This window comes from Centroberyx affinis, unplaced genomic scaffold (genome assembly GCF_046629955.1).
Source record: "Centroberyx affinis isolate AG114_WGS23_722 - 3 ecotype Tasmania unplaced genomic scaffold, CSIRO-AGI_Caff_v1 ptg003280l_1, whole genome shotgun sequence".
NCBI classification, from domain to species: domain Eukaryota; kingdom Metazoa; phylum Chordata; class Actinopteri; order Beryciformes; family Berycidae; genus Centroberyx; species Centroberyx affinis.
In genome coordinates, this window is record NW_027281297.1 from 50001 (window position 1) to 65000 (window position 15000).

The 15000-nt window shown below is 45.3% G+C and overlaps 1 protein-coding gene across 1 annotated transcript in view; it reads right to left on the bottom strand.

Annotated features, from left to right (window-relative positions):
• Window positions 1-15000, bottom strand: part of slmapa (sarcolemma associated protein a) — a 35301-nt gene that overhangs the window by 19341 nt on the left and 960 nt on the right. Inside the window, exons 4-10 of the mRNA XM_071538473.1 lie at window positions 13093-13261; window positions 12417-12467; window positions 9526-9672; window positions 6614-6676; window positions 2098-2157; window positions 1594-1668; window positions 443-523 (exon numbers count right to left, since the gene is read on the bottom strand). Coding sequence (XP_071394574.1) covers window positions 443-523; window positions 1594-1668; window positions 2098-2157; window positions 6614-6676; window positions 9526-9672; window positions 12417-12467; window positions 13093-13261 — 646 coding nt within the window. The remainder of the gene's footprint in view (window positions 1-442; window positions 524-1593; window positions 1669-2097; window positions 2158-6613; window positions 6677-9525; window positions 9673-12416; window positions 12468-13092; window positions 13262-15000) is intronic.

Sequence of the window (15000 nt, forward strand, 5' to 3'; positions counted from 1 at the left end):
GTCCTTTGTAGACCAGAATTTATCCAATCTATTTTTAAAAGAATTAACTGAAGGAGCCTGCACTTCATCCTCTGGAAGCTCGTTCCATGCTCACATTTTTCTCTCAGATTCGTCTTGTCATTTTCCAGAGAGAGAAAAATGTCAACAGGTCAAACGTTAGAGCTGATTGGACGAGGTTTTGTCCAAAACTAAAACCTGTAAAACCTTTTTGTAACTGCAGGAAATGATTCGTCCAAAACAGATACATAACTCTGTGTGACTGGGCTCATTAAACAGGCTGTGTGAGGAAAAACTACAAAAGACTAGAAAAGAAAAGAAAAGAAGACAATTCATCACTTGACAAAAAGGCACAAGGCAAAAAGTAAAGTAACAAAAAAACATCAGTGTGTGTGTGTGTGTGTGTGTGTGTGTGTGTGTGTGTGTGTGTGTGTGTGGCACTGACCTGACGTATCGTCACTGCTGCGGTCTTTGCTGGGACTCAGAGTGTCTGACATGTCCGACTCTTTAGCATCCATCGGATTCTCTGTCCACACACACACACACACACAGACACACACACAGACACACACACACACACACACACACACACACACACACACACACACACACACACACACACACACACACACACACACACACACACACAGACACACACAGAGTTTAGCCAGTAGGAGCAGGAAAGGGACGTACCATTGACACTGAATGGGGAGGGGGTTTACAACAATAACAATAGGAAGAACAGAAAATAAATGTGTGAACAATAAAGAAAGGAAAAAAATACAAGGAAGAAAATGCAAAGAATTAACAAAATGAAATAATGCAAAACTGTAAATGTAAGAACAGGAATAAATAAATAATTTTAAAGAAGAAAAATGTGAGCAATAAATAAATGAGCTCAATAAAGAAAAAAGAACACAAAAGGACAAATAAAGAGAATAATAAAACAAAAGGGTTATTTTTGCATTTTTGTAATAAAAAAAAATGCATGGAATAATTAACTTTTATAAGAAATAATAGAATAAAACCATTTAAAGGTGAGCAATAAATAAAAACATGAACAATGCAGAAAATGTGAAGAATAATAAAAATAATTTTTATCTATGTTTTTATTTAAGAAAAATGTGAGCAAATAAATAAAGAAAAGTAAAATATAAACAGGACAAATAAAAAAAAAAACCATCAAAAAACAGGACAAAGTGTTTAGAGCTGGAGGATTTTGGACAGAGAATGGTTTGATCCTGTGCTTTCAGTCAACACCCCTCCCACACACACACATACACACACACCTCCCACACACACACACACACACACACACACACACACACACAACTATTTTGTTGTGAATGGGGCGCAGCAGGGTTCAGCTCTTAAACCAGAAACAACTAACAGCAGAGGTTTGGAAAATCAGCAAATAGTGCTATTCCCTTTGCTACTGTGTGTGTGTGTGTGTGCATGCTGAAAAAATGCTTTTCAACATTTCACCAGAGCCCCCACAAAGGGCTGGTGGTATGTGCAGGCATTGTGTCGTGTTTGTGTGTGTGTGTGTTTGCGTGCGTGCGTGCGTGCGTGTGTGTGTGTGTGTGTGTGTTCTACCTTTGAGTCGGTCAGGACTGGCCAGACTGTCATCTTCTGCCGTCTGGTTGTTCTGCAGGTGGGCGTCAATCACTTCTACACACACACACACACACACACACACACACACACACACACACACACACACACACACACACACACACACACACACACACACACACACACACACACACACACACACACACACACACACACACACACACACACACACACACAGGCAGAACAGTAGTTTTCAGTTAACGTTCTGACTGAAGGCTCTCTTCCTCTCTCTAGTGAGTAACTGCTTGTGCACGGCATGATGGGATAGAGAGTCGGCCGTGCGAAGAGAAAAGTTGAAAAAGTTTCTCATATGAACGAGTGTGTATGGCGGTTGCGGCACAAGAGCCAATCGCATTCGGGCAAAAATCCAGTTGTCAAATTCTCAAAATTAAATTTGAATGGACTGAACTGTGCTGGGGCTCAGAAACACATCTGACCTTTAAGCTCGGCTCAGTTCCAACTCACCGTCAAAGTTGGCCAGTTTGTGGATTGAAGAACCGACAGCCTCCTTCAACTGTTTGACGGCTGTGGAGAGAAAAGAGGAGGAGAGAGAGAAGAGGAGGAGGATAGAGAAGAGGAGGAGAGAGGAGAGAGAGAAGAGGAGGAGGAGAGAGAGAAGAGGAGGAGGAGAGAGAGAAGAGGAGGAGAGAGAGAAGAGGAGAGAGGAGAGAGAGAAGAGGAGGAGAGAAGAGGAAGAGGAGAGAGGAGAAAGAAGAGGAGAGAGAAGAGAGAAGAGGAGGAGGAGAGAGGAGAGAGAGAAGAGAGAGAAGAGGAGGAGAGAGGAGGAGAGAGAGGAGGAGGAGAGAGAAGAGGAGGAGGAGAGGAGGAGAGAGGAGAGAGAAGAGGAGGAGAGAGGGAAGAGGAGGAGGAGAGAGGAGAGAGAGAAGAGGAGGAGGAGAGAGAGAAGGAGAGAGGAGAGAGAGGAGGAGGAGAGAGGAGAGAGAGGAGGAGGAGGAGAGAGAAGAGGAGAGAGGAGAGAAAAGAGGAGGAGAGAGGAGAGAGAGAAGAGGAGGAGAGAGAAGAGAGAAGAGGAGAGAGAAGAGGAGGAGGAGAGAGGAGAGAGAGAAGAGAGAAGAGAGAAGAGGAGGAGAGAGAGAAGAGAGAGAAGAGGAGGAGAGAAGAGGAGAAGAGAGGAGAGAGAGAAGAGGAGAGAGAAGAGGAGGAGGAGAGAGAAGAGGAGGAGAGAGGAGAGAAAAGAGGAGGAGGAGAGAGGAGAGAGAGAAGAGGAGAGAGGAGAGAGAGGAGAGAGGGAAGAGGAGAGAGGAGAGAGAGGAGGAGAGAGAGAGAGAGAGAGAGAAGAGGAGAGAGAGAAGAGGAGGAGGAGAGAGAAGAGGAGAGAGGAGAGAGAGAAGAGGAGAGAGGAGGAGGAGAGAGAGGAGAGAGAAAAGGAGGAGGAGAGAGGAGAGAGAAGAGGAGGAGAGAGAAGAGGAGGAAGAGAGAGGAGAGAGGAGGAGGAGACAAGTAGAATTAGTCAGGAAAGCCAGGTTCAACTTGGAAGAAAACACACAAACTGGATTTGAGTGAATAAAAAGGAAATTTGCCCAAAACTCTGCAAACATCCAGCCAGCAGCGACTTCACCACCCAGCGTCCAGACGGCCGGCTGACCCTGGGTCAGCGACCGGCTGGATGAGCGGCTGGTAGAACAGATGTAACCACTGCAGAAATCCCACTTTGCACTGCTGCTGCTCAGCTAATGCTGCACTCCGGCTCCGAGAGGAAACGCTTAGAAAGGTTTTGCTCTTTACAGCCATCAGAAGTTAGAAGGAATGGTGACGGGTTAGCTGGGAGACACCAGAGAGTTCTGCTACTAAGATACTAATAAGGATTATCTGCAGTACTAATGCAGGACAGATGCAGGATAAATACATGAAGGAGGACGTCCACAATGTGTACTACTGCATACTGTACTAAATAATTACTAATTAATAGTACAGTAGTTTTTGGCAATCTAGGAAGCTTATTCCACTCACTGTTACCCCCTTTCCACCAACTGGAACCCGGTGCTGGTGCCGGTTCGCAGTTGGTTCAACTTGCGAACCTTCTAAGAACCGGTTTGCTTTTCCACGGGCTAGAGCTGTCTAGAGAGCCACGTCATTACGTCACTGTATACGTCTGTATACGTCTCCGCTTTCCCAGCAACACTAGCGCCAACTTCAAGCACAACAACCAAAATGGCGGACTACGTCTCTTTACAAGTGTTGCTCCTGGCTTTTTGGTCTTGTTGGTTTTGGTTGGTCATGATAATCCCGCCCCCAAGCCCCTGACGTAAGTGGTTCTTTATTCTAGACCAGCAAAGTGTTGGTGCCACTCTGGAACCCGTTTTCCTGGCCAAGAGCCGGTTCTTTGGCTCTCGAAACGCGAAGAACCGGTTCGAGATTAGGCACCGGCTCTGAACCGGCCCTCGACCTGCCTCGGTCGAAAAGGGGGATGATATTTGCTCTGGACAGGAGCATCAGCTAAATGGTGAAAAACTGTCAAATATAATGAAAGAACAGAGACTTCTACCACCGATACGGACAGATGCGGGACTTCTACAATGGCTACCGCTAGCAGCCACATCGGCCCGCCCGTGTCCGATGGCAGATCAGATCGCCAGCTGAAGCACCAATAGCGTCGCAGCGACGGACAGAACCGACAGCAACACTAGCATGTGATTGGCTGCTGACGGGAAATGTCACCGCGGCCAACAGACGAGGAAAAGAGGCGACCGTGGTTCAACGCCGGCCGACGTTTGTCTGGTGACAGAAAAGGAACAAGCTTCCAGAGAAAAGCTTCCAGCCTTCTGACTCAGATGTTTCTTAGACACAGCTGCTGAACAGATTCTGTCCAGGCCAGTTTCTTGCCGGAGAAGAGACAGAACCAGAGACGGAGAGAAGAACCGAAGGAGAAGGGCGACAAAAGAAACGCAAAACCCGCTTTTCCACCGCACGGTACCGGCTCAACTCAACTCGCCTCGACTCTACTCACTTTTGGTAGTACCACTTGGTGTTCCACTGCAGATAGTACCCCCTCAATGTGCGCGGAGGTGCTACCAAAAAAAGTACCAGGTACCAGGTAATATGGTACCTGGTACTTGCCCAATGGAAAACCAAAAAGGCGAGTCGAGTCGAGCCGGTACCATGTGGTGGAAAAGCGGCTAAAGAGAAGAGAGACGAAGCGGTTAGCAAATTCATCCAGTGGAGAGTCATGAAGGCAGGCAGCATGCACAGAGCCCAGATGTGAAGATCTAACGTGAGTAAACGAGTGGCGGGTGAGCGAACGTGGCTCGACTAGCGATGTCTGAAGAGCAGCGGAGAACCGACCGATCGGCCCGTGTCGCGGTGAGAACCACAACCACCTGTGTAAGAGGAGCAACGGCACAAAACCACCGAGGCAGCCGTGATTCCCTGCTCTCCTTCATAGAGAGTTCAATAAGCTAATGTCAAGCAACAGATACACTTCCATCCAGTCGGTGAACAGAAACCTGGAGACGTTTTGTAGTGAAGTCGGTCTTTACACTGCGGGGGAAGAAGCTTCTGGACAAACTCTTCACAACTTCACTCCATAATGAAAGGAACATAATTTCTTGACAGACAATGCTTTGTAAAGACAAGACAGTTTTTCTTCTTTTGTCAAAAAACTGTCTTCCTGTCTGTCTTCCTGTCTGTCAAACTCTCTTCCTGTCTGTCAAACTCTCTTCTTGTCTGTCAAACTGTCTTCCTGTCTGTCAAACTCTCTTCCTGTCTGTCAAACTCTCTTCCTGTCTGTCAAACTCTCTTCCTGTCTGTCAAACTGTCTGTCTTCCTGTCTTTCTGTCTGTCCAACTGTCAAACTGTCTGTCAAGAAACTCTTCTTCTATGTTCGTCAAGATACTTGTCTTTGTGAATAAGCGTTTTGGTAACACTTTACAATAAGGGTACATTAATTAAGGGTTAGTTAATGCTTAATTAACAGTTAACTAATGTGTCTGGTAATAATTTACTAATGGTGTTCATGTTAACTAAGGTATTAATTTATACATTATTTAATAGTTTATAAAGATGACTATTAAATAATGTATAAATTAATACCTTAGTTAACATGAATACCATTAGTAAATGATTACCAGACACTAGGGCTGGGCGATATGGACAAAATCAAATATCACAATATTTTTGACCAAATACCTCGATATCGATATTGAGACAATATTGTAGGGATGACTATTGGTGCTTTCACAAAATATTTACACAATGAGATTTTTGATAAATAATCATCAGTAATGTGGATATAATGACTAAGTGGGTAAAGGCAAATAATAGAACAGCTAGAACAGTCTGGTAAGTTCAGAAAATGACATCACTTTACTGTAATGCAGCCTTTAAAACCAGGAAAAGACACTTATGCCATATCACGATATTACGATATCCAAAATCTAAGACGATATCTAGTCTCATATCACGATATCGATAGAATATCAATATATTGCCCAGCCCTACAGACACATTAGTTAACTGTTAACTAACCCTTAATTAATGTACCCTTATTGTAAAGTGTTAACAGCATTTTTTCTTCCTTTGTCAAGAAGCTGTTCATCTGGTTTTGTCAAACAACTGTCACAAAACATTTTGTCCTTCACCAAACTATCACAATACTGACTTTCTTTGTCAGGAAACTGTCTCACCCAACATGTCTGTCTGTCTGTCTGTCTGCCTGTCTGCCTGCCTGTCTGTCTGTTTGCTAACCGGTCTAGTGTGTCCACCTGTCATTCGCTATATAAATAACATGGAATAGTTGTAGTTGTACAGTGTGTGGGGGGGAAAACATCCTTCAATCATCAGGTCACAGGTTCCATCCCAGCAAAGAACCTCTACCTCTTTATAGAAGGGTCAGCTATATGACTGTAGAAAAGTGTGTGTGTGTGTGTGTGTGTGTGTGTGTGTGTGTGTGTGTGTGTGTGTGTGTGTGTGTGTGTGTGTGTGTGTGTGTGGACATACAGCAGAAGTGGGTGTTTGTACTCACGCGGACATTCAATCAACTGTTGGATTCTAGTGCAGTCTCCCCCGCTGTTAACATGACAGTTGTCTGATAGAAACACAGAGAACTAGCATTACTAAGGTTACTGAGAGAGAGAGAGAGAGAGAGAGAGAGAGAAAGAGAGAGAGAGACAGAGAGAGAGAGAGAGAGAGAGAGAGAGAGAGAGAGAGACAGACAGACAGAGAGAGAGAGACAGACAGACAGAGAAAGACGAATGACAGAAAGAGACAGATATAGACGACAGATAAAGGACAGACGGATTGAGACGAGCAGACAGGAGATACAGGTAGAACTAACGAGACGGAGACAGATCGACAGCTACACGGAGAGACGGACAAACGATATCGATCGATAAACAGACGGACAGGCAGCAGAACAAGCCAGACCAGGCAGGAGATCACAGCTCTAGATGGACATGAGAACAGAAGACAGGATGCAGAGAGCTAGACAGGCAGAGAGACAGACAGACAGACTGTGACCGTCATAAGCTTTCCTCTCTCGTCAATTCTTCAGTTCCACATACGAGAGAGCAAAATTAACCAGAACAACCATTTGTAAAACTATGTGACTCTATGAGACACATATAACTATGTGTGATGTGTCTCCTCTCGTCCCCACTGACCGAGCCGCTGCAGATTCTCTGTGTCTGTCCAAATTAAACTCTGCTGTCAGTTTGCTCACTGGTGGGAAATCGTCTCCACACCAGAAGAGACCGATCCAAACTGAAGAAGGAAATCTATTTTCACACCTATAGTTGGTTTGCTCTGGTCCGAATCAGTTGATGAGTTTGTAAACTTGGAGTGTTTCCCCCTTGGTTCGGTTTCTTTTCACATGGAGAAAAATCCAAGCGAACCAAAATGCATCACTACAAACCACCTGAGAACGTTCACTCCGCTTATTGGTCAGATGTGTCTGGGGCGGGAGCAAGAAAGTAAATACAGGAAGAAGGTCCTGAGTTCTGGACTAGTGCACATTGCTATGCAACATGGAGCAACGGCAGAGTTGGCATTCGCTCATAACTGTTGTGATTATCTGGGCAATATACCAGGCAACACTGTACCAGCAGAATGCCCAATGCACTTCGAGGAAACGTCTTGAAAATGCTATAGTGGCTATATCTGCTATACCTGCTGTACCTGCTCTACCTGGCTACAGGAGCCGTTTAGCTCAAACTTGCGGAGTAAATTGAGTGCAACTGATGGTTGGGTCGGATCGAGGTCGGATCACGTTCCCACCACAAACGAACCGCTCCAGAGTTCGTTCGGGACCGGACCGAGACCGCCTCCTCTAAAGGGTCTCGGTGCGGTTGTTTTGGTCCGCACCCGAGCGCGATTACTATGTTCACACCTGCCCAAACGAATCGCACCAAGGGGGAAAAAGAACCAGAGTCCGATTTAACCGGACTAAAAGCGCAGGTGTGAAAAGGCCCTAAGTGTCAGCAGAGAAAGCTGGACTCACCAACGACGAACAACACACTAAGAAGATTGAGGCTGCGATCCCATCTAACGGAATTGTATCCAATTCCGGACACTCGGTCACTCGCGTAATTTCCGGTGTTTACCGGCATTTTTATACAGAGTTCCCAACCGAAAGCTAAGTGACGTAAATTCATACACATTTCAGAAGTTAGGTATCAAATTTCATAAATATCTATACACATTTAAGCATATAAAACACTAAGTTACGAACTTAGTCAGGAACAAGAAGCGGGTGGCCTTAAATCCCACTTTGGGCGACAGTTACTTCATGTACAGAATCGGTATCGGCTGATAAATGGAAAAATAAGAGCTTTGAGTACATAGCCTGCACTTCTTACAAGTATCTGTAACACTGTGAAGGTACAGGAAGGGTTAATAAAAGGTTAATATCGAGTATATGAATACACCGACACGGACGAAAGTAAGTGTCCGGAATTGGATATGAATTTTGAATCTCAAAAATAGGTGCGCTATCATCCATTTGCAGGGACTGGAAGAAAATCATTTACGAGTTAAGGTAAAAGCGATATTAAATTTTAAAAAAGACAGATGGAGGATTGTTAATTTATGAGAAACCTTAGCAAAAAACAATACAGGATGAAATATATTGGTAACTGATTGTGATTTTTTTGGTCATTTGCTGTCTGGAATTGGATACCCTGATGTTACGGGTTGTTTTCTTTGATCTGAACCAGAGTGGAAAAATTTACTTTGTTCTATTTTTGTATTTATATTTGTTTATGTTCAAACTGACCAACTACAATCCAATCATGGGCTTGTAAACAAAAGTCACATGACTCACAAGGAGCTTGTTTATTGGACAGAGTTTTGGTCACCTGTCATCCTGCAGCTTAGAGAGTCAAAACAAATCTGACTCCACTTCCTGTAACTTTATCTAACATGATGGACTTGTCTGTCTCTTCTTCTGTGGTGTTCATACCAGTTAAGAACACATGAAGAAGTAGCTGAATATGAGCATCGGTCCAGACTTCATTTTGTTCCGCTAGGCTTTCCGAGCATGAGGAACCGCATCTGTCTCCTTCTACCCATAATCCCTTGTGTTTCGGGGTGGTTCCCTGTAGTTGGGAGTGTCAGTTCTCTTGGTAGAGGACTGAGACTCTCGGTGCCGTTATTTGGTGCCACCAGAGTTCAAAGGTCATCGTTCTCACCTGGACAAACCAGCTGAACTGAAAGGAGGAAAAGTTGAAATAAACCGCTCAGAACATAGCTAACTTAGCTCACTGACATTACCTCACAGGGTTTCTGGCTATTGAAGCTCTCACAGTCCAATCAGCTGCGTCTCTCCAGTCTGCACTGACAGTTAGTGCAGCTGGTCTGAAACCAGAGAGCAGGAAGAGACCAACACCTCAGTGAAGACAGACCCTCGTCCCTTTAGGTTACATTAATCAAACCAACTACCATCGGTGTCTTCTTCTTCACCAACAGCCCCATCATCCGTATCTGTATCCTCCTCCTCCTCCTCTTCCTCCTGGCTCTCAGGTGTCTGCAGGCTCTGTTTGTCCTCTACAGGCTCCTCTACCGGTCCGGTGGAGAGAAGGCCGACATCTGTCATGTGACCAGATCAGATATTGAGTCTGCAGGCCACACTGGACGGCACATCTTAAAATTTAAATAGCCAACTGGATGTTTAGAGCAGAACAAGTCTCCAAATGATCGCTGTAGGTTTGGGCCGATATCGGGATATTTTGCAAATATTGTGATATTTTCTGCTGTATCGAATATCGTCCTCATTATCACCTCTTAATGACCTAGAAATTTGATGTAATTTGGTAGAAATAAAATAAAATGCAAAAACAAATAAATTAAAAAGGGAAAAAAAGGGAAATATACCCAAAACCCCGAGACAATATCTTATATTGCGATATTTTGGCGAGATTGCATTGCCATATAAAATTTTGGATATTGCCCGAAGCCTCGATGGCTGGTTACCTGCCAGAGTGGAACAGTATCAAATTACCAGGAGTCAATCAGCGACTCAACACTCCTTTTCCCCAGAGGGAGAAAAGCAAAACAGAGGATAGACCGGTAACCATGGAAACAACCCAGCAAAGCAGCCCAGAAACCAATACAACCAGGAACCCTAAAACCTTCAAAAAACCACCAAAAAGCCCCTTCAAGACAGACCGGACAGAGTTCGCTCCACATCCTGACGCAGCTCAACGGGACGCCCGGTCGTTCTGTCACTCACAGCTCACAGGTTCGAGCCCCGGACCGACCTGTCAAGAGTGACGCTGAACCCCCTCCTGCTCACACACACAGATCCAGACGGCAACTGACCGACACGTCACTTCAACTGACCTCTCTCTGTTCAGTGTCTGCAGGGTCAAAGGTCAGCTGGAGTGGACGAGTCACTGGTGTAAAACCGGACCTCACCGTCACGTTACAATTTGACTTCGATCTCATCTTAATTTCAGTTACATTTCAGGTAGGCATTTGTTAGTTTTAATTTATAATTTTCATAGCTGTTCAATTTGTTTTGGATTGATTAGGCCAGTGATTCTCAACCTTTTTCATATCAAGGACCCTTAATTTAGTCCACATAAGAGCTACGGACCCCCATTTGATGAGATTTTGTCTCTCGGACCCAAATATGTGAATATTTTTATTGTCAGATATGATTTTGTCCAGAATCCCATGACTATCTGTATTGTAGGTAGAGAGATAACAGAGAAACTATGATCAGAACAGTAATTCTTCTACATTCTCTAACTGTGTTAACTTCTCGTAAGTGAAATAATGCTGAAGTTTAACAATTCATAAATGGAGAGAGAAAAAAACACAATTCTCTGCTCTACCGGAGCAACAGATCACAGAATCACTGATTTTGGGGTTTTATCATGGAGGAAGAGACACAACTAGGGCTGCAACTAACGATTATTTGGTAATCGATGAATCTGTCAACTATTTTTTCTGATTAATCTAATGATTATTGTCTTAGTTACATTAACAAAATAAAACTGGATCAAGCGGCTCAACATTCAAAGCTTTATTGAGCTCTCAAGTCGTTGAGGAGCAGGTGGAGGAAGCTTCTGTCAAGACTTCAAGGAGAAAATCATCTATACACCTCTGTATGTTATGACAGAATAATATTGTTTTAGGTGTTGATAATACAGAAATGTATTGATGAATTTTATTCAGTAATTTAATGTCTGTAAAAATGCCACGGATTCTCTGTGAGTAGAGGTGACAGACCAGATGAATTTTCTACTTTCACTGTGGGCTTGTTCTTTAACACTGTGTAACTGTTATTTGAGCGCCTTTGTTTAATCAAAATTATAAAATACTCTTCACATAAACATTAATTTAGTGGCAAAGAAAATAGCAGACTGTGGATTTATGGCTTTTAAGTTTTATGAAAAAGTTTTGCTGTCAGTTATCTTTATCCTCTCAGGTCAGTAGTTACCTAACCGTAACCTGCCAGAGCTTCAGCACATATCAGGTCTGTAGTCACGTTACTCATCACCGACAGCCAGGCAGCATAAACAACGTTACTCACCAACTACCAGGCTATCAGTTTCACAAGTGGCTCTGGGATACTTTGGTTTTAAATGTTGGGTGTGGTGCTGTTCTCCATTCTACTCTACAGAGGTTTGTATCGTTGGCTTTAGAGCTGAAAAATTCCCGGACTTTTGAAACTCGCGGTACAGTTCTCTGAACGTCCCGCAGGTCCGGTGGTATTTTCCATGGTATTTTCAGCCATCTTCCACGAGGGAAACGTCTTGTTTGCCTGTCTACTGCATGTCGATCAGCTGGACATTTTAAGCACTGCTGCCACCTAGTGCTGCCTCTGCACATTGCATCATTGACTGTATGAAGCCCTGACTGTGAAGCAGGATGGAAAAGAGCGAGGTGCACTGTCAAATTACGTGGATAAATAAAGATTTTAAAAGAAATCTGTGTATTAATAATGCATTGACGATAAGCCGATACGGATCATCGGATTCTGCACATGAAGTATGACACATTATTAACCCTCCAACTACCAGACAGGACATCTGAGACCCAACCTTAACCCAGCAGACGGACGAGCAGAGAGCCAGACTTCCACCATGACGGACAGAACGGACAGAGAGAGAGAAGAAGAAGAAGAAGAAGAGAGCGGGCGACAGGAAGTAGGAAGCAGGCATGCAGGAAGTTGGCATGCGTCGTTAGTGCAGGAAGAGAAGAAGGTGAAGTCAGCAGCCAGAGGAGACAGACACCGGCGGGACGGGCGGAGGGGTCGGCCGCGCCTGTGTGTGTGTGTGTGTGTGTGTGTGTGTCCCAGAGCAGAGCAGAGCGTGTTGACTCACCCAGACTGTTGGTTTCTTTAATGCTTTTCTCCTGTAGCTGTTCTAACCGCACTGTAAACAACAACAACAACAACAACAACAACAGCAGAGAGCAGCGGTGACTGACAGGAAGTTTCGGGCCGAGCCAGCTGATTGGACACACAGACGCCTTCCGACCCTGCGCTTTATTCCCATAATGCTCGGCTCGCTGTGTTCAGTTGGTTGCTATGGTAACTCTAGTGGTAACCAAGGGAGCTAGAACTTGCTGGATGGAGGGAGTGGTGTGTGTGTGTGTGTGTGTGTGTGTGTGTGTGTCCACATTCCTCTATGTTCTATAGAAGCTTGTCTCATTTATGTGTGTTATGGGTTTGTATGTTCTAGTTCATGTATAAATGTGTGTGTGAGAGTGCGTGTGTGTATGTGTGCGCGCGTGTGTGAGAGAGTGTATGTGTGTGTGTGTGTGTGTGAGAGTGTATGTGTGTGTGCGCGTGTGTGTGAGAGAGTGTATGTGTGTGTGTGTGTGTGTACATTATACACTCTATGTTCTGTAGACGCTTTATGTTTTCCAAGTTTGTATGTTCTACTTCATGTGTAAATTTGTGTGTGTGTGTGTGTGTGTGTGTGTGTGTGTGTGTGTGTGTGTGTGTGTATGTGTGTGTGTGTGTGTGTGTGTGTGTGTGTGTGTGTGTGTGTGTACCCTGCAGGGCGGTCAGCCTCTCGTTGGTGAAGTCGTTGTCGGCCTGCAGAGCCTCGATGCGAGCCTGGAGAACCTGCTCCTTCTCCTCCATCTCCTCGATCCGCAGCTCCAACTCCTTCTTCTCCGTCGCTCCGCGCTGCGTCAACTCCTCCTGACGACCCTCCGCCACCTGGAGGAGGAGGAGGAGAGGAGAGAGGAGAGGAGAGGAGAGGAGAGGAGAGGAGAGGAGAGGAGAGGAGAGAGGAGAGAGCAGAGGAGAGGAAAGAGGAGGAGAGGAGAGGAGAGGAGGGGAGATAGGAGGAGAGGAGAGGAGAGGAGGAGAGGAGAGGAGATAGGAGGAGAGGAGAGAGCAGAAGAGGAGAGGAGAGGAGAGGAGGAGAGGAGGAGAGGAGCAGAGGAGGAGAGGAGAGGAGAGGAGAGGAGGAGAGGAGAGAGCAGAGGAGAGGAGGAGAGGGGAGAGGAGAGGAGAGGAGAGGAGGAGAGAAGAGGAGAGGAGAGGAGAGGAGAGGAGGAGAGGAGAGGAGGAGAGGAGAGAGAGAGAGAGCAGAGGAGAGGAGAGGAGAGAGGAGGAGAGGAGAGGAGAGGAGAGAGGAGAAGAGAGGAGAGGGGAGGAGAGGAGGAGAGGATAAACTGGTCAGTGTGTCTGCTGTTTTACAGTCTGTCTGCAGGCTGTTTTACAGGCTGTTTAGTCTGTTTACAGTCTGTTTACAGTCTGTCTGCAGACTGTTTTACAGGCTGTTTTACAGGCTGTTTACAGTCTGTTTACAGTCTGTCTGCAAGCTGTTTTACAGGCTGTTTACAGTCCGTTTACAGTCTGTCTGCAGACTGTTTTACAGGCTGTTTTACAGGCTGTTTACAGGCTGTTTACAGTCTGTCTGCAAGCTGTTTTACAGGCTGTTTACAGTCTGTCTGCAGACTGTTTTACAGGCTGTTTTACAGGCTGTTTACAGTCTGTTTACAGTCTGTCTGCAAGCTGTTTTACAGGCTGTTTACAGTCTGTTTACAGTCTGTCTGCAGACTGTTTTACAGGCTGTTTACAGTCTGTTTACAGTCTGTCTGCAGACTGTTTTACAGGCTGTTTTAGAGGCTGTTTTACAGGCTGTCTGCAGGCTGTTTTACAGGCTGTCTGCAGGCTGTTTTAGAGGCTGTTTACAGGCTGTCTGCAGGCTGTTTTACAGGCTGTTTTACAGGCTGTTTACAGGCTGTCTGCAGGCTGTTTTACAGGCTGTTTTACAGGCTGTTTACAGGCTGTCTGCAGGCTGTTTTAGAGGCTGTTTTACAGGCTGTCTGCAGGCTGTTTTACAGTCTGTTTACAGGCTGTCTGCAGGCTGTTTTAGAGGCTGTTTTACAGGCTGTTTTACAGTCTGTCTGCAGGCTGTTTTACAGGCTGTTTTACAGTCTGTCTGCAGGCTGTTTTACAGGCTGTTTTACAGTCTGTCTGCAGGCTGTTTACAGTCTGTTTACAGTCTGTCTGCAGGCTGTTTTACAGGCTGTTTACAGGCTGTTTACAGTCTGTTTACAGTCTGTCTGCAGGCTGTTTTACAGGCTGTTTTAGAGGCTGTTTTACAGGCTGTCTGCAAACTGTTTTAGAGGCTGTCTGCAGGCTGTTTTACAGTCTGTCTGCAGGCTGTTTTACAGGCTGTTTTACAGGCTGTCTGTAGGCTGTTTACAGGCTGTCTGCAGGCTGTTTACAGGCTGTTTACAGGCTGTCTGCAGGCTGTTTTACAGGCTGTCTGTAGGCTGTTTACAGGCTGTCTGCAGGCTGTCTACAGGCTGTTTACAGGCTGTTTACAGGCTGTTTTACAGTCTGTCTACAGGCTGTTTACAGGCTGTCTGCAGGCTGTTTTACAGGCTGTCTGTAGGCTGTTTACAGGCTGTCTGCAGGCTGTCTACAGGCTGTTTACAGGC